We start from the raw sequence: 21,052 nt of genomic DNA, 5'->3' as shown, positions 1-21,052 counted from the left end.
TAATGACAGTGCACTGCTCAACTGATTTTAACTTCAAAGTAGTTTGAGTACTGACAGCACCTGTTGACTTCAGCGGTATTAGAAAGCGGAGGAACTAAAGTAAATTTGTTCAGCGATGCTCAATATGGCATATAGAAGTGCTCCTTGTAAAAAGAGCATGATTTTATTCTTAACTTTTGCAATACACCTGGCTGTATGTACATTCATTTTAAGCACAAAAAAAAAAATAATAAAAAAGGAAAGTCTAGGTTAAGTTAATGCTGCTTTGGTATGCTTATCTGAGATTTGTGATTACTATAAACCTGTCAATTCACACAAAAAATATTACTACTAGATTTGGTTTTTATTTTGTGGCTATGGTGAAAAATAAAAAAGCACTGACTTTGACATTAATTACTTCCACAATAGAAAATAAAGAAAATGAAATATATGAAAGATTTAGTCAGCTATTAGATATCACATAGAAAAGCATGGCCATTACCTAGAATCGTAGAATCGTAGAATTGCTCAGATTGGAAAAGATCTTAAAGATCATCAAGTCCATCCGCAACCTAACCAAACCACTAACAACCCTCTGCTAAATCATGTCCCTGAGCACCACATCCAAACAGGTTTTAAACACATTCAGGGATGTAGACTCAACCACTTCCCTGGGGAGCCTATTCCAGTGCTTAACAACCATTTCAGTAAAGTTTTTCATGATAACCCACATAAACTTACCTTGGTGCAATGTGAGACCATACTGAAAGATTTACTAGTTTCTGAGCAACTCTGTGTAGGTCTGAGAATTAAATACGAAGTATTTATTGTTAATTTTCAATTTACATGGCAGTTTGTTTAGAAAAATATGTGAAGGTATTTTGTAATTGCAAATTGAAAGAGTAATTTATTTTTTAAAATCCTTTGGAAATCATTAAGTATCTATTTGGAAATAACATAATGAAGTTGGGATCATTGATTCTAATCTCTGGTTAATCATCTTGTTGTCTTAATATCTTATAAAAAGGTTATTTTCAAAATTTTATACTTTAGATCACTAGGGCCCAGTTTATGTTAATCCTTATGTCATTTTATTAGACAATAAAAATATCCTACAGGAGGAAGAGAAGAGTATAAGATAGAAGAGCATTTCTGACAGGCATACACTGAAAACCATTATATCCTAATTTCTCTATCTCTACAAACCTTTTTGCATCACAATTACTAATTTCTAGCCAAATGATTAAGCTGTAATGAGCTGTAAAATGCTTTACTGTTTATTTCATTCTAAAGCTAAAATTACTGAAAATAGATTTCCAGGAGGAAAATAAACATTGTACGATGCAGAGAAAACAAAATATGAGTATGAGAAAGCAATAATAACTGTCCTATCACACATCTCAAACACAAATCTATTATAATGCAGTATAATTTTTTTTTTCACTTTTTTTTTTTTTAACATGTCATATGATATGGGGCATCACTTTGGCCAGTTTAGTCCAGCTTTCCTGTTCTGGTCCTCTCCCATCTTCTTGTGCTCCCACAGCCCACTTACTCACAGGACAGTACATGAAACCAAGAAACTGAAACATTCCTGGCTCCATATAGCACTGTTCAGCAACAACTAAAACATCAGTGTGTTATCAACACTGTTTTTCTCCTAAAGCCAAAACACAGCATCATATCAGACGCTACAAAGAAAATCTGACTGAAACCAGGACAAAAAGCTTTCATGGTATGTGCACATTACTACAGATTGTCTTCTGACTTTTTTTTTTTTTAAACAAATATGTAGGTACAGTTTAATAAGATGCACTAAATAAAGTATAGATAATGGTAGTAGGAGAAACACAAAGAAGAGGTGTAAAAACCTGCTATGAGGCTTCTCCCTTGTCAAATAGTGAAGTTATGTAGAAGGGTGGAAGAGAGGGAAGGAGAGTAGGAGACATTTTTCAGTTTTGGTGGAAACATTCTCACATTAATAACAGGACAGATGTGGGTTAAATCTACTTTTACACCAGAGTAGTGTCAGGGAAAAATCTGTGATATTCTGCACATATTTTCATTACATGAGAATTTATAAGGAGTTCAGCATGGCTTTGATCAAAGTTACGTACTTCATTGGAAGGACGATCAGAGCCTTGATGTATCAAGGAAACTCCGGAATGTTCTTCCACACTTTTACTCTAATAATGTTCTAATAATATCCAGGATTAACGAGTAGATGAGTGTGTCACTACCTCAGTTTTGATTTTAAGATTATGTGTAGGAATGTGAGTCTGCATGTAATTGAAATGTAGTAAAGTCTTCCAAAGTAGTTAAAATGAAATTCTGAAGTAGAAATATGGGCTATGGCTATAAAAGATAGTATGACAAAAATATGGAGAAATATATATGAATTACAAATTAGATTGACAGAGCAGAATTAAAATATTTATAACAAGTACTGAAATGTAGAAAAATAAATGCTTATTTGATGTACATTGTTATGACAGCAGATATATATTTAGTTCCTTCAGAGTCTGACTGGGAATTGTAGTATGAAGAAGAGAAAAGATCTTGGATTTGCCATGTTCTCATTTAGGACAAATAGAGTGTGGATTGTGAAGTTGCAAGAGATGAAGGGAAGCACTAAATCACTTTAATCTCACTTACTTAGACAAGTTATAAGTGATCATAGTAAAATTACTGTATTTGATGTTGCAGTAAAAACAAGCCTTTGAATAGATGTACTAGACTCTCCAGATCTTGAACTCTGAATGAACCAGGATTCTTACATCAGCATTTGTCAGTAACAAAAATGCATTATATATATATAGCTTCTGTGGTTCCCAAATGATGAGTAAATAATGTGTAATTCAAAATGTACTGAGTGAATAAGATTTCTGATGAGCTTATTTAGATGTCAGGGAATCACTTAATGTCCAGAATTTTCTGCAGAAGAGTACTGATTACTATTACAGGAATCTAGCCAATTACAACAGAGCAGCTTTTCGGGGCACTCTTCTTGAGAAGCATCCTTGGAGTTGATTACAAGGTTGTATATGTGAGTGCCAAGCTATCTCTGAACTGGAGTTTTTGTGGGCAGGTTAAAAGTAGTGAACCTAAATAAATAAATTTATTATACAGGACATTGCACAGATACATTTATGTCTTCTTGTTAAGCATGAAATGTGTCCCCAGTCAGTTCAGATTACAAGTAGTATGTGCTTACATCAGCCTGCAGGTGAAATATGTCAGTTGTTGGAGGGCTGCAGTTATCTAAGCATAATGGCAGTTGGTTTGCAAGGAGAAGGTTTTGAATTTTGACAGTTTCAGAAAAACATGCTGAGGAACATAGTGCCTGGGCTATGAATGTATGCACAGAGAAAGAAGCCTTAATTAAAGAAGTTTCTCTGCAAGTGAGTAGACTCGAAAGAAGAAAAATGTGTAGAAGTTTCTGTAGTCCTGCTTGCCCAGGAAAATATATTCAGTTTGCTCCAGCATTCCACTGGGAAGTTCTTAAGATAATTGTGCCCTACAACCAGAGATGTAGAGAGAGACTGCATACTCAGACAAGAGAATGGAAAGATTAATAAAGAAAGACATAAATAAAATCCTAGCAAAATCATTCTCTTCTGATGTTTCTTCTTTCTTTTTTCTTTCTATTTTTGTAGAGCAGTGGTGATATCATGCATTATAAGAAAAGACATATTTGTATCCCTTTCTCTCCTTCTGGGCTATCACCTGTTCAATATTTTTTTCAATAGATCTTATGTTTTCAAGATGCTTATCAACTTTTTGAGCTGTTCCTTCAGAGCATAGCCACCAGCTTCTCAAAGTCAGTGAAGAGACTATTTGCTCTCCTCTGGTACAGAACTGTGTTGATCAAAAGACTGATTATAACTTCCAGATTTAAACTGGTTTCCTGGTGAAACCTTTCATACCAAGACTAAGATATTAGATTTTGTAGAAAATCTAAGAATAAGCATTTTTAGGAAAAATTTCTGATGTTTGCTTCATATCCCTAGTCATATTTCACATTCCTCAATGAATGACTGTGCCAGCATTCAGATGTATAATTCAGAGCATTTCTAGTTTTTAGACGACAATGGCATGATACCAGGAAAGTTTCCATGATCTATAGAAGCATTGGAGCCCAGCAGAAAATAAACCCATTATTAGTAAGATGAGCTAATTCTTAGTCCAAACCAACTTGTTTTGAATCAAACAGTAAGCATTCAGAAGGGTTTGATGCAGGAAGTGTATCCTTTGGATATAATTGGATTCTGATTTTGTATTAAAATTCTAATTCTTATAAAATAAATGAGCTAATCTTTTGACACTTACATGCCCTCAGGCTTTGGTAGATTTGAAAATACACATTTAAATTACAGCAATCAGTCCAATCTCTATTTTTAAGATATAGCTATTCATAGGAGAGAAGGGTGAATCTAAAAGGAGCTCCTGTATTCTCACTTCTTTTTTCTTAAAATACTTGCTTATAACATATTACTGCCTGGAAACAAAATGCTTTTGTTGGAGACAAGGGTCAGGCTGCAAAGCACAGTAGGATTTAGGTTCAACAGAGGATATTTTTCTCCAAATACCTATGCTATAATGATACTGCAGGCCAAAAATACCTTGATTATTCCTATTACACTTTTCTAGCTAAAAGCTGAGAAGATGAGCTCATTCAGATTTCAGTTTGTCACACCTTCTAAACGGGAGGAATGCTTTTATGTTTCAGAAAATATCAGCATCCGACTTAAAAAATAAAAATAAAAATAAAAATAAAAAAAATACACACTAGTTCCTCTTATTGTGAGAGCTGTAACACATCAGAACTGCATTTAATTTTCTCTGAATCCCGAGTAAAACCATTACTGAGTGGCTTCTTCGGTTTTATCTGATCTTAAGGTGAAATTTTTACCCAACTTTCACTATGAGCTAATGCATTTAATAGACATAAATGACATGCATCATACTTACAAAACTTTTGTCAATGAACTAAACATGGAAATCATTTAAAAACTAAGTTTAGGTAGCAAGAGGAATATAGAAATTTAGCTTGATTTTAAACCAAAGACAGAAATATAGGACACTGGGAATATTCTGTTATTGAATGAGCACATTTTTCTGCCCTCAGAGTTTATTTATATTTTTACTTTAAATATTCAAAACCTGGCATAGTACTGCAGTGTGACCCAAAATTTTTCTTCCTTCTGAGATGGAAAATGTTACCAACATAGGCTGTAATTTGTATTTCTGACTTTGGATAAGACACACTGCATTACATTATTCAAGTATTCACAAGGAGATACTGCATGAATACCTGACAAAGGTTTATTCAGAGAAGTTAGCAGCTTTCTACCACACTGGACTTCACTGTTACCCGAAGAGCTATTTATAAACCAGGTAGGCAGGCAGACCTATTAAGAATGTAGATTCAAATCATTTCTGCTCTGCAATACGTCTCAAAGCTTATACATAGCAAACTCTATAAGCTAGGAATAATTTCACCCATAGGAAGCCACTCCAGAAAAAAAATAAATCACCCACAGACATATGGCCTGCAGCCTTCAGCCTACACTGAGAATTTAAATTCCTGTCCTCATTGTGGCTAATGACAAGTTTACATTTCACAGTGTCTGATAGCATTACTTTCAGCACACCAAGACACAAACATTATAAGCCATCATTTTAGCTAAAAAATATAACAAGCATTTACATTTGAATTAAAAGTATGTAGGTCACTCCAAAAGTAAAACTTATAAATATCTAATGAGTGGGAGTCAAGTGGATGGGGCTAGGCTCTTTTCAACAGTGCCCAGCAACAAATCAAGTGGCAATTGGCACAGTCTGGAACACAGGAAGTTCCATACATGAGGTGAAAACTTCATTCTTTTGAGTGTGACAGAACTGCAATGAGCTATCCAGAGGTTATGGAGTCTCCTTCTCTGGAAGGAGAAATTCAAAGCCTTCCTGGACACTTTTCTGTGCACCCCCCTTGTTAGGGAATCTTCTTTAGCAGGGCTGAAGAAACTAAAGGACTGGTGGTCCCTTCCAACCCCTGTGATTCTGCCACTTATCTAGGAATCTTTGACAGCATAGTGTGTAAGATTATCACAAAGCTCAGAGAAGTTTCTAATAATAGAGCTAATGCACTTTTTTAAAGTTGTGTTCAGCTGTTCCAATGTACGAATGTGTGAGTTTTCAGTTGTGAAGCTTCTGTGAATAAGGTACATGTCTCTTGTATTTAACTGTGATTTCAATTTCAGTAAATAATTAATGGTAATACTTTGGTCATGATTACTTTGTTCTGACTTGCTAGGATTTTAAATCCAAACTGTTTTGACATGCATCAGAAGTATGTTTGTTTCATTATTGGATATACTTAGTTCTTGGAATTTAGTTGCATATGCAGCACTTAGAATAAAAATTGCGAGATATTGTCATAATTTCAAAACATCACAGTAGCAATCAATCTTGTCAGTAAATTCATTTTCTGAAAGCAAGCATAAAAGAAATTATTTTTCTTCATCTTGCTTACTCCCACCAAGTGGAATTCAAAATGGAACTTCAAATCAGTTTAAGGTTTTCCTTCTAATTGCATAGGACCAAGAATGAGCCCTGAACAAATACATTAAATTGTCACTTAAGTTCAAAGCACTGTATTTAATCTGGACTCATTAATGAAGTAGTCAGTATTTTTGCAGTCTTTTTTTTTTTTTTCATGCAACTATGAATTACATATGTTTTTGTAATATGCATTTTTTCTCCTTCATGGTATGTCATTACATTTGTCTCATTGGTTTAAGCACATTTATTATTTCCAGAGCTCCATTATTCATTCTTTGGGTTTGAATCTGCATAGCCAATAGCTAAGCATTCTGGCACTAATCCTACAATGCATATGTGCTAGAATTTTGGTCCTCTGAGTTATGAGACTGGAACTAAAATATGAGCAACTTCACAACACTGGAATAATTTATAGCTGTTAGAATCTTGGACTGTGGCTTGAGTCACTCAGTTTTCTTTCTGCAGTAATTATCATCGTTATTCTATTTTAATTTATAAATAATTTAGAAAAGACCTCTTCCTATTCAGTATTTAAATTCCTTGGAAAAAATGTATCTTTTACTTTCCTTCTTTACATATAAATGAATCTACTTTCACTAGCAAGTATTTTATGCTTAGCATGTTTCTAAAATTCACTCTCATTGATTTCACTGACTGCTATTTCTGATCTTAGTTAGTTTTTAAATTATCAATTCACATAGTACAATTCTGCATAGCACGCACAATCATGAGCTCACAAATGTCTTTCAGTTCTTCTAGCTTTATTTCTTTACAAATGCCAAAATGTCATTTAACTCAGGTGGAGAGTTTTTCCCTTAAGACTTTTCCTGCCATTATTCTAAAACCATCTGATAAAGTCTGATAGAAGTGATGGCAAGTGCTACAGGTTACATCTCTTACAGTGTAACTAGAAATAGTGATCTTTCATGTCCTTTCTCTTCATTGCTTTCTGCGAAGCAAGTTATGGTTGCCAAAGGTCTACATACAGCAACACGTAAAGCTTTCAAAGTACCAGGCTACCTCATACCAAAGTGCAAGATGAATCCAAGATAAACAAAGCAAAATACTAGTGGTAGCAGAATTTGAAAATATGTTTTCCCATAAACTGGGAAAAGGCACAAGTTTGAATTGATAGTTTCATCTGAAAGAATTTTCTCATTAAACATCAGAGGGAAACATATTTTCTTGAAATATTTATTTTCATATCAAGTGAACAAGCTACATTATTTTTGCTATTTTTATCTTAGCAGCATTATCAAGTGATGGACAATTTTTAAAATGTGTTTTTACAGTCAGTGTGGAGTAGAGAAAACCCAATAAAGCACTCTGTGCAGAAAGAATGTTTGCCAACGAATTTGTTTCATGTTTAAGCTGTCATGACTGCTTTCTGGCTTTTTATACTTACAGTGTTTTTTTCTTCTCAGTATCATTCCTTGTCTTGCCTACCTAGTTTATATTTACATTTAGGATTAAAGCAAAAAATCAATTAGAGCTTCTGAACTTAAAGATTTAATGAAAATAGTCTTTTTTTCTTCAAGACAACAAAACTCAGAATAATGTAATGTTGGTAAAGTATTAATGTGAAAAATTAGTAGAAATGTTAAGAGGAACTTCTAATGAAAAACAGAAAAAGGAATAGAGGGGGTATCCTACAGAAAAACAAAACAAATCCACAAAAAACACAAAACCGACCAAAACACTGCTTCCTATCTAAGATGTCTGAAAGGTAAGGCAAGAGTAAAAGAGTAGAAAGGTTGAATATGAAGGAATTAAATTTATTTGGAAGTCTTAAGATCATGAGAACAGAGATCTTTCCAAATAAGGATATAAAAGCTGAACGAATGGATCACTAAACATCGTGATAGACTGTTAACTGGATGGTGCAGAAAAATCTCTCTTAGGTATAGTTTGAAGTGCAGGACAAATTCTGTTTTGTCTCTTACAGCACCTCTGAACTTGCTCTTTTGTAGACAGCTGGACACCAGAAATATTTTATTTCTGTAATTTTAAGTGCTAAATTGAAGAAGTGTTTTGATTCAAGACAAGTGTCAAATAGCATGATATTCTGTGCCACAGAAATGACAGTTCTGGTACCTGATGTTCAGTATCTATTCTGGAAGTGCCTAAATGTAGTACAGTTTGATTTTTAGGAGAACATAAACAAAAGGTGTCTTAGCTGGGACAGAATCGATTTTTCCTTCATAATCTCTGCTATGATATTATGTTATGACTGTAGGAAAAAACAATGGACATTTCAGATTCTCAGCTTTTCATACTGTCCTGCCACTGAGTGAGCAAGGGGACACAAGAAGCTGGGAGGGGACAGAAGCAGGAAAGCTGGCCTGAACAGGCCAAAGAGATACTCCAAACCCATATGACTAGAAAAAGCTTGAAAACAATGGAGATTTGTCTGAGCAGGAAGCCACTGATTTTTGATTGGCTGGGCATTGGTCAGTGGATGTTGAGTAATTGCTTATGCATCATATATCTTGTATGTATATACATATATATATATATACATATATATATATAAAATTGTAACTTAGCTTTTTCTCCTCTTCATTTTTCTGTCTTGATACATAGTTTTGATCTCAACCTATGAGCCCTACTTTGTTTTGTTTTTTGTTTGTTATGTTGTGTGTGTTGTGGGTTTTTTTGTGGTGCTGAACTTCCTGGATTTAAACCACAAAATGAGGTTTCAATGGCTGCTAACCATTCAGAATTTTGATGCAGAAGTAAAGCCTCCCTGTGCTGACTTTAGACTGACATTCCTTAGCAGCAAGGCAATTAAAAGTACTTAAACCTTCTGATAAATTATGGTAGGTATATGGCAGAGTGATTTAGTCCATTCTGACACACCAACAGTAAAAGAGCAAACACCAGACTAGTGTTATGCCACAAGACTCACAGGAAAGCTAGACTGTTAAGAGGTTTGCCAGATAATCTGAATTGTGGTTGTAATCCAGCACCTTATAACTTCTCCATGGTGACTGTTAGTATGAGCAGTGACAAACTACTCTGTGACCAGTTCAGTCCCATCTTGAAAATGGAGACCTACCTGTAAGTTACTGCCATATATCTTTTTCCAACAGTATCTGTAAGGTATGTGCCAACTCTCTTGTCCTTGACTGAAAAAATGTTCAAGTCTTACCATGAGAAAACTTACGTAACTTGGCCAACTTTAGTGTACTGCAATATGCAATGATAGCTTGTCCTTTGCAGAAAACATGCTATTTTTCCAGTGATTAATACAGATCTTACATTCACGTTTGCTAACATGGCCTTTGCTAGTATACAGTCATTGCATTTAATGGACGAAATACACCTGCATCCATTTTGTTGCTAAATTGAAAGGCTTGTTTCACTGTTACGCTGACTTGAAGGTGGGAATGTTCTTAAAAAGACAACGGTATTGTTATGCATTCACCTTCTCCCAAATAAGTGGAGAATTTCTGTTTGAAAATGCAGCCAAGGCATATCTAAGTAAGTCATTTACTCATTTGCCAGGCTGGAATGTGTTGTATTCAGCCGAATAATTTTCTTCTAGAGAGGAACAAAAAACATCAGTAAAGCACAGGAATAAAAAGAAGTCATAATAGGTGATAATCAAGATAACTAGATAGAAATTAGATAGTACTGACATTATATTTCTCATATTTATCAAAAATATAAATTATGACTTCTAGTATTTTAAGATGCTAACATTTGTTTCATTTTGGTTAAACAGGCACAAAATATGTTATATAAATGCTTCTCTATTTCAACATTATTAAAATACGTATGAGGATTCTTCTCACACTTTCATATTTTCAGAAATTCTAAAATATTTCAAGTCATTTTTGCAGTAACTTTTTAAATATATAGTATATACTCCTATACAATGGATATTTTCTATGTGTATTAATGCCCTCTACAGGATAAACTAATACACTTTCTAAATATTTGATTACCATTTATCAATGGCACTCTAATTGCTATGTAGTAAAAAAAATATAGTAGATCTATTTTTAAAACCTGGATAGTAGTTCTACTGCTTCATGGTTTCCTTTTGCATAAATAAAACCCAAGTAAATTGTAAGAACAGAGCAGTAATTATCACATAAATGTAAGAACTTTTCATTATGCTGTAGTAATGGTAATGTACAGAGCAGAAGTGAATGCATATTGGAAATGCATACAAAAAAGCTTCCTTTGGAAATGTTCTTTCTCACATGTTGTAAATTCTTCTATCAAATCTCTATTCTTATATGTTGTCAGGTGTGAACAATATTTAGAAAAGTGATGATGCTGGAGTCATACTCACGTTCTGCAGCACAGAGTCTTGAGATTGGGTTTTTTAAACCTCCACTGCAGAACTTAAAATCTCACTTATTAGTAGATAGTGCTAGTATCTCAGAAAAGTAGAAGAATGACTGAAGGTAGAGACAGCAAGAAGTGTAGAAATCAGAACAGTATAGATAATTGGGATCATATAAGTTAAGTCTTGGACATTTTTATATTTTTGTAATTTTGTACAGTTTTGGTGGGAGACAGAATATATAATTCAGATTCCAGTTTTTAGTAATACTATTTGCAAATATCAACTGTTCATCAGTCAACCTGGATCCTCATTCAAAAAGGAGTAGTTTTTGATCTAAAGTAGAAAATGGTGATGATCACCTGAAAGATCTTTGTTATTTTTGTGCATTTTTTTGCATGCAAAGAGCTAAGAAAGGGCAGAGCCAGAAAACAGTACTTTTGATAATATTTTTTCACCAAGTTAAAATTATTAAATAACTGAGATATAGTCATTTTAGAACTTGAGCAAGCTGTATTAACATTACTGGTTATATAGTTGAGAAGCAGTACATAATGAGATTTTTTAAGAAAGTTCAAAATTGGAGAATATCACTAGTTGCTCTTGAAACCAGGAGAGAAATAGCTTTCTCATTCACACATTTACCTTTGCAGAATTCCAGTTTTTCCTTAATATTCCATACAAATGCAACACTTCACTTCTAGTGAAAATAAAGTTGAAATGTTTAGATAATTTGAGTAGACTTAAAGTTAAAGCCTTCATTTTGTGTGTGAGTCATCCAAGTTCATATCCCATTCTTTCATATCCTAGGTGAGTCCTCTGGTTATTGAGTTATTGACTATTCGATCATCCTCATTCATTGATTCATTCATTTTTCATCAAGGAAACAGCAATTCTAATTTGTCCCTGATTAAGTATTTATTAGAGTATAAGCCTAGGCTTTACACAACTTAGGGATAACCACTAAAACCAACTGAAAACAATCTCCTTTTTTTTATCAATTAAATACGCGAATAATACAATTTAAAATTCAGTATTTTGAATGCTGACAAGGACAACTCCAACTGTTTTCCACTGCTGTGAATCCTGAAACCTTTACATGATCTTAAGAAAGCAAACAATCAAACAAAAACAAAACAAAAGAAAACAAACAAACAAAAAAAACCACAACAAAACCCAACAAGAAAAACAGTGCACATCAGATCCGGACTGTCATTTCTATTTAGGAAGATAAGTAAGATAAGTTATTTTTGTTTGTTTGTATTTTTTTAGTAATTATGATGAAATTTAAATATAAGGTTTTAATCTGTGTAATATGTCTAGCTTTTGTAGCCTTTCAAGAAAACTATCTATTCAAGCAGAAAATGGTTGTTGTCAATCCTTTCTAATTTTCATATTTATCTCCATCATGTATTGTATATGAAAAATAAGAATTCAATTATGTAATTGCCATGCTAATTTCATTTTTTTTAATTGATTCACTTTTTTAGCATATTAAACTATGTACAGTGTTGGCCAAACATAGATTTTGATTGTCAACTTTCAAGCAAGTATGTGTATAAGTTAACTTAATATATAGACATAATATAGTTTAATTTGCACTACAAGATCTACCTAAGTTTACTGCCCACCACTAGGACAAAATTTAGAAAGTATTTGTACTCAGTTCAAGTTACAATAATTTTAGAAGATTTTTTTGCAATTTAACAAGTATTCACTGGAGTGTGGATTTTCTTTGATCAAAATTTATTACACTGAAGACAATTAATTTATTGAAGAAGTTACATTTCTTACCTAGATTAAAAGCTTAGTACAAGTCTTAAGTAAGGTTTCTATATAGAAAACATGCATCAAACATTTGTTGTGTTCAAGGTTCTTCAGTACATCTAAATCATTCATTTCACAAATTACTTTTAAACAGTGTCTTATCTCTGAAGCCTTTAATTCCCAAGTGCCAGTGCTTTAGTTTACATGTGAACAGCTGCATCTAGAGTCAGATGCCCAAGTATTGCATCTGTCTGCCTGAATTATACCTCTAGTGTGCCCATATCAAAATCATACCTGGAACCTTTGCTTTTTAGTCTTAGTCAGTTTTGCTGCTCAGAGACTGAGAAAATTGTGCCAATCACATTGCCATAGAACAACCCTACCTGCTTTCATTCTAGTTCTGTATGTTTCTATAGGAAAAATCCAGTTTCATCGTGCTATTTTATATATAATATATATATATAATATAATTATATTATATAATTATATAATTATATTATTATATTATATATAATATTTATATATATATTAGAAGTACTTAGTTAAATTACATTTCAAACCATTTATTAAAATTGAAAACCTTGAAGAGCTACACAATCAGCATGTGGTCCAAAGCATTCTGATTCCTTTGGTTCTCTAGCTTGCACAAGTGCAATAACTGAACTTTTAATGAAGAAAGTGGTCTTTCTATGATTATTAATCTGTCTAGATGAATATTTCTGGGATTCATTTTCAGTCTGGCAGTGATCAACCTTTCCAGTGTCTTATTGGTGAACAATAGCTAAGTAATCCCACAAAGATACTTTTAAAGTTTTGCTATGTACGCATGGTAAAAGAATTAAGAACTGAACTTTTTAATAGCAGTTAAACTTTTAGAATATAAGGTCTGTTTTCAAGGTCCCTGCAGTGGTAAAGCAATCTTGATTAAGTACTCATATTTTTCAGTGAAATTGGTGGTTAGTTTAACTTAATGAATTTGTGATGAGTTAAATGGCAAGTCTCAAAGATGATAAATAATTTACAAATTATTCTTTAAAATCTGTAACTCAGGAAAAATTGGCATTAGAGTCTAGCACTTGCCAAATTGTTGCACTTTATCATAGTCACTTGTTGTTTCCAAAAAGCCTAGGGAAAGATCAAGGCAATAAGATTCAACAGCGCCTGTAATAATGCAATGCTATATAATCTGAGCACATCAAAATGCTGTACAAATCCACTGTCAGTACATTTGAGGTGATTTGCTTGCAAGAATAATGTGATGGGATAATGTTAATATGCAGTGGATTTTTCTCAGCAATATAATTTATTAGTTTTTGTTTCTTGACTCATCAGTTCTCTAGCCTATATTCTTTTTGCAGAGTGTAGAGGCTGTTTTTTTCACGCCTTTCAGTTATTAAGTCATTAAAAAGTTCCAGTGTTGTTCTGTGAGCTAACTCATAAATCAAGGATCATTTGCTTGTTACATAAATGACAACACTGCCACCATGTAACATATATAAGTGAATATAAATCCAGCACCAAGTACCAACAATGTAATTCTATTCTTTTTATGAAAGTCATCATTTCCCAAAGGCTGAATTTCAGTAACCAGTAAATGGAGCAGAAATTAGTAGTTTACACCAGTCTCTGTGAATTCTGACTGTTCAGTTCCAGTTTCAATGGGAGTGTATGAATAGTTTTGCTTGTACTGATGGAATAACTTTGATCTGCTTTGTGTTTAAAAAAAAAAAAAAGAAAGAAAGAAAAGAAAAAGTGTATTTTAAACATCTACTGTGTATAGAACTGCTATGCTCTAAGAAATTTTTCTTAATATACAGAAATGTACTTCTGGCATTTCTGCAGAAAACTATGGAGGCTGTTCTTTGACCAGTAGTTTGCAGTCACAGATTTTTCTCCCTTAGCAAAGTCTTTACTTAACTCATTCTTTCCAATGGAAGCTGGAAGTTGGAGTAATTTTATTTAGTTAAACTTACATTTTTGATTTTACATCCTTTGCACATACTCAGTGCCCTTGCTATTTTATTTCCTACTTTCTTTAGCAATTCATTCTAACTCACATTCCTTTGAGTTCAGTTCCCTAACTACTTCCTTTTGAGATACACTTGAAAGGGCTTGAAAGTTCAAGTCTTTTCTCTTTATCTTAATCTCTGTCTAGAATTTGACTCATCTCAAAGTAGGTCTTGGCTATGATTCTGTAAGTCAGGGAATATAATTATAGTATTATTTAGTCATTTCTGTAAAAAATAAGCATTTTAGTATTGCAAGCAACTAAACACCTAAAATACATTTCTTCCATTAAAAAGTCATGTTATTCACTTTGAATCCTGATTTGTATTGTTATATAAGTATTATTCTCACACACACCCCAAAAAAAATCATGTTTTTTTATCACCATTTTCTCAATAATACTGAACTGTATGATCTAACTTCCTGTTGGAGCAGCATAAAAGCAGATTTCCCATATAATAAATCACAAATTAAAGAGCACCTTCCTATAGTTTTTTCTAATGTTCTGTATTTTTAAGTAATGCTGATCATGTCACCCATTTGTTCTACAGTCCCGTTCCATTTTTCTTGATCCAACTGTTTAACTGCAGTAAATTCTGGATGTTTCTCATTTTCCTTCCTAAAAATGAGATAAATTTCCTGCATTTCTTCCAGTGTAAAGTAAAAGGGAGATGTTCCTTTAACTTCCTAGGTGAGAGCTTATTTTTTGAGCATAAAGTATTTACCATGGGAACACTATCAGATCTGGTGGCGAATGAGTAGAAAAAAAGAAGTGGTATTATGTATTCATATACTACAGTCTGCTTGAACAAGACCATCTTTCTTTCCAAATTTCAGTTGTGTAAGGTGGGAACATGGCTTCTAATTTTAAACAACCACTGCTGAATATAAAAAATGTTAGCAGTAGCTTAGAAAAAGCTGTCGTGTATATTTTCTTATCAGTTTTTGCCAATTATCTCTGGCACTTCCAATTGATTTGGTGCCTGACCCATCACTATTCTGTCTTAGCATTAATTCTCCTCTTTCAAATGTTAGAGAAGTGATTTTCTTGGAAGGCTGACATTCTGCTCAGTTATTTCTGTCTTCATATCCATTTCCACCTTGAAAAATACAAAAAACCATTGGCCTTGTAAATATTCAGTTTTGCTGATTAAAGAGTTGAGTGGGGTCTAGAACCACTATGATGCTTCAACTCCATTGGGATTTTTATATGCTATTATAGATGGGATTTCAGTTTGGAGTAAAAGGAATTCAGGCTATATAAATGTGCTACTCCTGTCTCTTAAAGGTAGCAAAATTGCCAGTAAAGGTTCAAAAAGAAGATTCTACATAGTTCCTATATGAATACTTTTATATATGAAGAAATGCTTCTTTTTTTCCTGCCTGTGGTTCTTCAGAACACTCAGCATTGTTTGTTAATAGCACACAGATTTGCTTCTTTTCTTGTGACATCTTCAAAGCTTCAGTTGTAATGAAATTGCTTTCAGGATGCTTTGCTAAGATACTTTTAAAATATGCATTGTTTTCTGGAGATAAAACCCTAAATCTTCATTTCTTTCAGAACTCACTCCTTCCTCTCTTGAATTCTCTCTACCAGTAGAGTATTTGATAATGAAGATTTTTTTTTTTTTAATTTTATTTATGTAAATGGATCTTAGAATATGAATAATAATGACAACTTTCTGACTTATGTACTTTCACATGTATTTATATTCTGGGACTTATTGTTCAGGACATTTTCTCTTAAATACTGTAAAGCTATATTGATTAAATATTCTCTGGTTCTACTTACAGATCCTGGTAGGTTTAATTTTCTAAAGGTTAGTGTCACTCCAGTTTATAGGAGGGAGAATCTCTTACAAGGTTATTCATTTAATTGCCAAAATTCTAAACATCTACCTCAATTAAAAACCAAAATATCTGTTGTGAAATATTAAAATAATTTAAAATATTGTATTTAAAATTTTGAAACAATTAGAGAAGCATTGGTCATACTGACCATTATTTATGCAGCCATTAAGAGATATTGTTTGTATATTCTTAATAGATTTCAGGTCTCAGAACACAAGAAAATGTTCTGTCCCTGAAATGCAGCGACTGTTCCCAGCATATTTAACAATCAATTATAATTATGCCAGAAAGCTTCCTTTATCTTATTTCTAGTGATGAAATGTAAACAAATCACTTGTTTTAGATATATTTCTATTCAGTTGTTTTGTATTTGTTGTTCATTGAAAAGTCTTTCACATTATAGTTCTAAGCTATTTTCATTATACAATGCCCATGCTGTCTTTACAGTGTGTAAACTTACAGTCCCCTACCAAAATAAAAATAAAAATTTTAAACAAACAAAACAAACAAAAAAAACACCCACAAAGAACATCTCAAATAAGTTGTTTGAAAGCCATGATGGAAGGAGACTGGAGATGTGTCAGAGATTTAGGTAAGGAACTTCAGATGGAAAATTGGTATTTTAAAACTTGAAAGATTGGGATTTTAATTTAAATAATCAAAATGAGCTTCATGCAAAAAGAGTAGGTACTTTAAAAATGTGATTTTGTCAAAATTAATTTTTTCTTTTCTCTGTCAACATTATCTATAAAGTGTTGAAATGAACATTCAGACAAGTCAACACTGGGAAGCTTGGATGTTTAAATGTTTTAAGATTTGTATTTGAAGTTCATCTATTGATAAGCAGAGGTCTACTGTTTTAAGTGATCGATCCAGATTTTCAATAGAGATGCTAACATAAATACGAAGAAACATTGATAGCTAGTAATACAGCATACAAGTATATGTTTTACCCCCAAAATAAGTGATCATTTATTTTGATGTATTTTTATTTTCAAAGTAACTGTACTTTATTTTATTTATGTATTTTAGGCACGGAAGGGGCAGTGTTTGGACATTCCGTGGAGACACCCCATATCAGAGCAGAACCTTCCCAAGACCTCAAGTAGGTGTTGTTCAAAGAATTCTAAAATTAAGTATTCTTCAAAACTAATTACAGCTTGATTAAAAGCAAATATTTATATAGTGATCTCTACTGCCTTCTTAATGATTCTTACATATCCAAAACACTGTTAGACTCAAATTTATTCTAACTATTCAGGAAAGACCCACTTGTGTTAAAACCACCTCATATTACTTGTTCAGCTTGTATTTCAGAGATTCACCCTTCCTGTCTTTCGGCTTTATTCATTAGCATGATGATTATTGCTGCAGAATGTTTTCCAACTCAACGTTCCTTCATCTCAATTTTCCAAGATGGACTTAATTAATGAGAATTCTACTGAATCTTCATTCTGTTTTTTGTCTTTTAGTTAATCATGGATTCAATCCATTTTTTAATTAAAAAAAAAAAAAAAAGCAACAGCAACTTTTGCTGTCTGGTCAAGCAGAACTAGCTTATGTGTGATTTTTTTCTTACTATATTTTATATATGATGTATTCTGAAAGATTTTGTACATGTGTGCTGTTACGTGTTAGGTAGGATTCGATAATATTCCCTTCATAAGATGTAACTACTATTAGGACAGAGATTTCTTGGCTTTTGGCATGAACCTTTCTAGAAGGTAACCTGCAGACATTTTTTCAGCTTGTGACTTTAAAGAACTGCAAATAGTCACCGCATTGTATGGTTGTTTCTGACAGTAAAATGGAATTAGATACCCAGATCATATATATCTTTGAAAACTCCAGTTACCGCATACTTATTTATCTTACTTCAAATGATTTTTAAAAATCCTTTAAAAAAAGAAATATTAAGCCCTGCAATACTTTCCCCCCCCCCAATTTTTTTTTTTTTGCTGATTTTAAATTTGTTGATTTTAAATATGTTGTCAGAAAACAATTATTTACTATTGAAATGATTATTTGCTAAATATGCTGAAATAAATCAGCCCAAATATTATGCCCATTTTTCTTGCCTCAGGCCCAATTAATAAAACTATACTGATATTGTGAACTGATTTTATCTTCCAAAAGAGAATAGTTGCATCCTAAAGTGATTTTTGTCTCATGCTACATGCCAAAGAGTGACTGGAAAATATAGATGTATTATATATTTTTTCCAAAATACAGTATCCCCAAGTCTTGGAATTTTTGAAGTTAATGGTGACATGAGAAAGAAGAAAGTTTGCTGAGCTTACATTAAAACTCATTTTTTCAGTACACACATATGTTTGCAGTTTGATAGCAGGATTCAGTGTATAAATGCAAATACATTATGTTCATTTGAATAGTTATATACAGGTCTGAAAGATACAGGAATTTAATTTGATTAATTAAAATACAAATGATCCCTTAGTTTTTCATTTAAGTATACATTTTAAAGGTCAAATAGTAAGCATCAAACATCAAGATATGATTATATTTGGATAACGTGTATTATATTCAAAAAACAGATATTGGAATAAAATTCATAACAATGGATATGTAAAACAATTACCTGCTGAATTTGAACAGTGGAAATTTTTGACAACCTTGATTACTAAGAATGAAGCTGAACTATACAGTTTCAACTACAATACAAGTTTCACAGAGTTTGAGCTGAAAGTTCTGGAATTTTAGCTCAATCTGTTCTGGATGAGGAGCCAGAAAGATGATGATATATATTATGTACAAATTTCTAAAGCTTTGCCTCTCCAACACTCCTTGCACTATATCCAGAATTTGAAGTCTTCAGTCAAAGAACCATCTGTAATATACGGTATTAAAAATGTATTGTATAAAGACAGTTCAGATAAGATTTTAAAGGGTAGAAAAAATTTCTTTCCTATATGCCCAACTACTTCATTTGTTCATATCTTATATTTTCAAATAAGTAAAAAGGTTTTGCTTTCAGAAAATACTTTATGCAAAATCCTTTGTGAAAGCTGGTAAGCCTCTTTGTATCAAAACCCAAAAGCTAATTAAATCTTACTTTTATTAACTGTAATAAAGAGCATAAAAGAATCATGCCAAAAGGAAAAAATATCTTAATAGTTTAATAGCATATTTCTCTTGCTAACTTTTATCACAAGAACACAGGCAAACTAAACCACCAATGTGATAGGCCACCAAATATAGGTTTTAGGCTAATAGTGCATTAAAACATGGTGTAATAATTGGTAATGTCTATTCATAAAAGAGGCATACAGTAGTTAAATGCCGATAGTTTTGACCTCAATAACCTTCTTGATAAAGTGGTAAATTTCTTTATTGTTGCTCTCGAGATACCTGCAAATCAAATCCAATAGTTTTTCTTCTCTGTGAAGCCTTGCTTACTATTGACTACCAGCTAATCCTGCAAGGCTAATGCTGGGCATAAAATGAGATGGAAATTGATCAAACAGTAAGGAAGAACCCAGGATAGTGGGATCGTACATTAAGTCTGAAAGAATTCAGAACCTGGTACAAGGCATCTGTTTCATGTTGAGTTGCCTGATAGTTTCTTAAGGACCCTCTTATGTGTCACTTTAGAAGTAGTTTTCTAACAGGACAAAGTACCTGTTCTGTAAAACCGTGATACCATAGAATACATTAGAAAGGAGTTTTGACAATAAATTGAGAGCAGACAGGGAGTAACAAAAGAACAGGAACTCTTCTCCTCATCTATTATACTCAGAAATCAAATAATAAAACAAATTTAATCAAAACTGAGATGATGTAGAGTTAAAAAGCCCAACTTATTTCATATGTTATTTTTAAGGACCTCTGTTTCTGGCTTCCTTCTTAATATTAGTTTTTAATAAAGTGAAAGTATTCAATTTGTATATTTTTAGAATTTTGGTTGGTGTTTGAATAGTTATTTCAGTGTTTGGGCATATATATTGCAAAAAATATTTGAAAACAACAATTGACTAGCTGCTGAAAATATATTTTTCCACATACATGTTTGTACAAAATTGAGATAGGTGTAGTGAAAATCAGGAAAATTGACACAAGGTAATCAGCTTTATATTTATGTATTTATAAATTATTTTACATGTGTACATAAAGCAAAAGAAATATATATTGGAATAAATAGATAAGAAGGAAACGAGTTTCAAATGTTAGTTCCTAATCAGATAGAATAGCCTTTTAAACTGGAAGAGTAATTTACTTTCGTGTTCGGTGAAGATAATTATATTTGACTCAGGAGAAGGAAGAATATGAAGGAAAAATCTGAAGGAAGAAAGTACTGCTGTCACAGTAGATAGCAAAATTTACTGAGTTTCATGTCATTAATTTGAGGTGCTGGATAATCTCTGTCTCTTGTCTTTGCATGAGCTAAACATGAAAACAAGGTCAAATAACCAAAATATATGAACTTTTCAAACTAGAATGTAAATACTTTAAGTCTGATGGATTAGTAAGAGTAGCAGTTGTAATGAAATGGATGGAAAAATAGGTGAAAGGAGTATTTTAGTAGGTCAGATCTTTTAGGCTGGATTCAATGGTATGCAATGCTTTCAATAT

The 21,052-nt window shown here is 32.6% G+C and overlaps 1 protein-coding gene and 1 long non-coding RNA gene across 5 annotated transcripts in view; one reads left to right on the top strand and one right to left on the bottom strand.

The window, feature by feature from the left end:
• LOC128080325 (uncharacterized) overlaps positions 1-21,052 on the bottom strand; it is a 987,521-nt gene that overhangs the window by 745,770 nt on the left and 220,699 nt on the right. The gene's annotated exons all lie outside the window — the stretch shown is intronic.
• Positions 1-21,052, top strand: part of SGCZ (sarcoglycan zeta) — a 335,417-nt gene that overhangs the window by 290,708 nt on the left and 23,657 nt on the right. For all 4 annotated transcript variants that reach the window (XR_008206602.1, XR_008206600.1, XR_008206601.1 and 1 more), the window contains exon 6: positions 17,495-17,567. Coding sequence is in view for 1 of the 4 variants with exons in the window: in XM_052682407.1 (XP_052538367.1) it covers positions 17,495-17,567 (73 nt within the window). In the remaining 3 variants the exon portion in view is untranslated. The remainder of the gene's footprint in view (positions 1-17,494; positions 17,568-21,052) is intronic.

Source organism: Tympanuchus pallidicinctus, unplaced genomic scaffold (assembly GCF_026119805.1).
Source record: "Tympanuchus pallidicinctus isolate F22 unplaced genomic scaffold, pur_lepc_1.0 scaffold2, whole genome shotgun sequence".
Lineage (NCBI taxonomy): Eukaryota > Metazoa > Chordata > Aves > Galliformes > Phasianidae > Tympanuchus > Tympanuchus pallidicinctus.
This window is presented reverse-complemented; position numbering and strand designations above follow the sequence as displayed.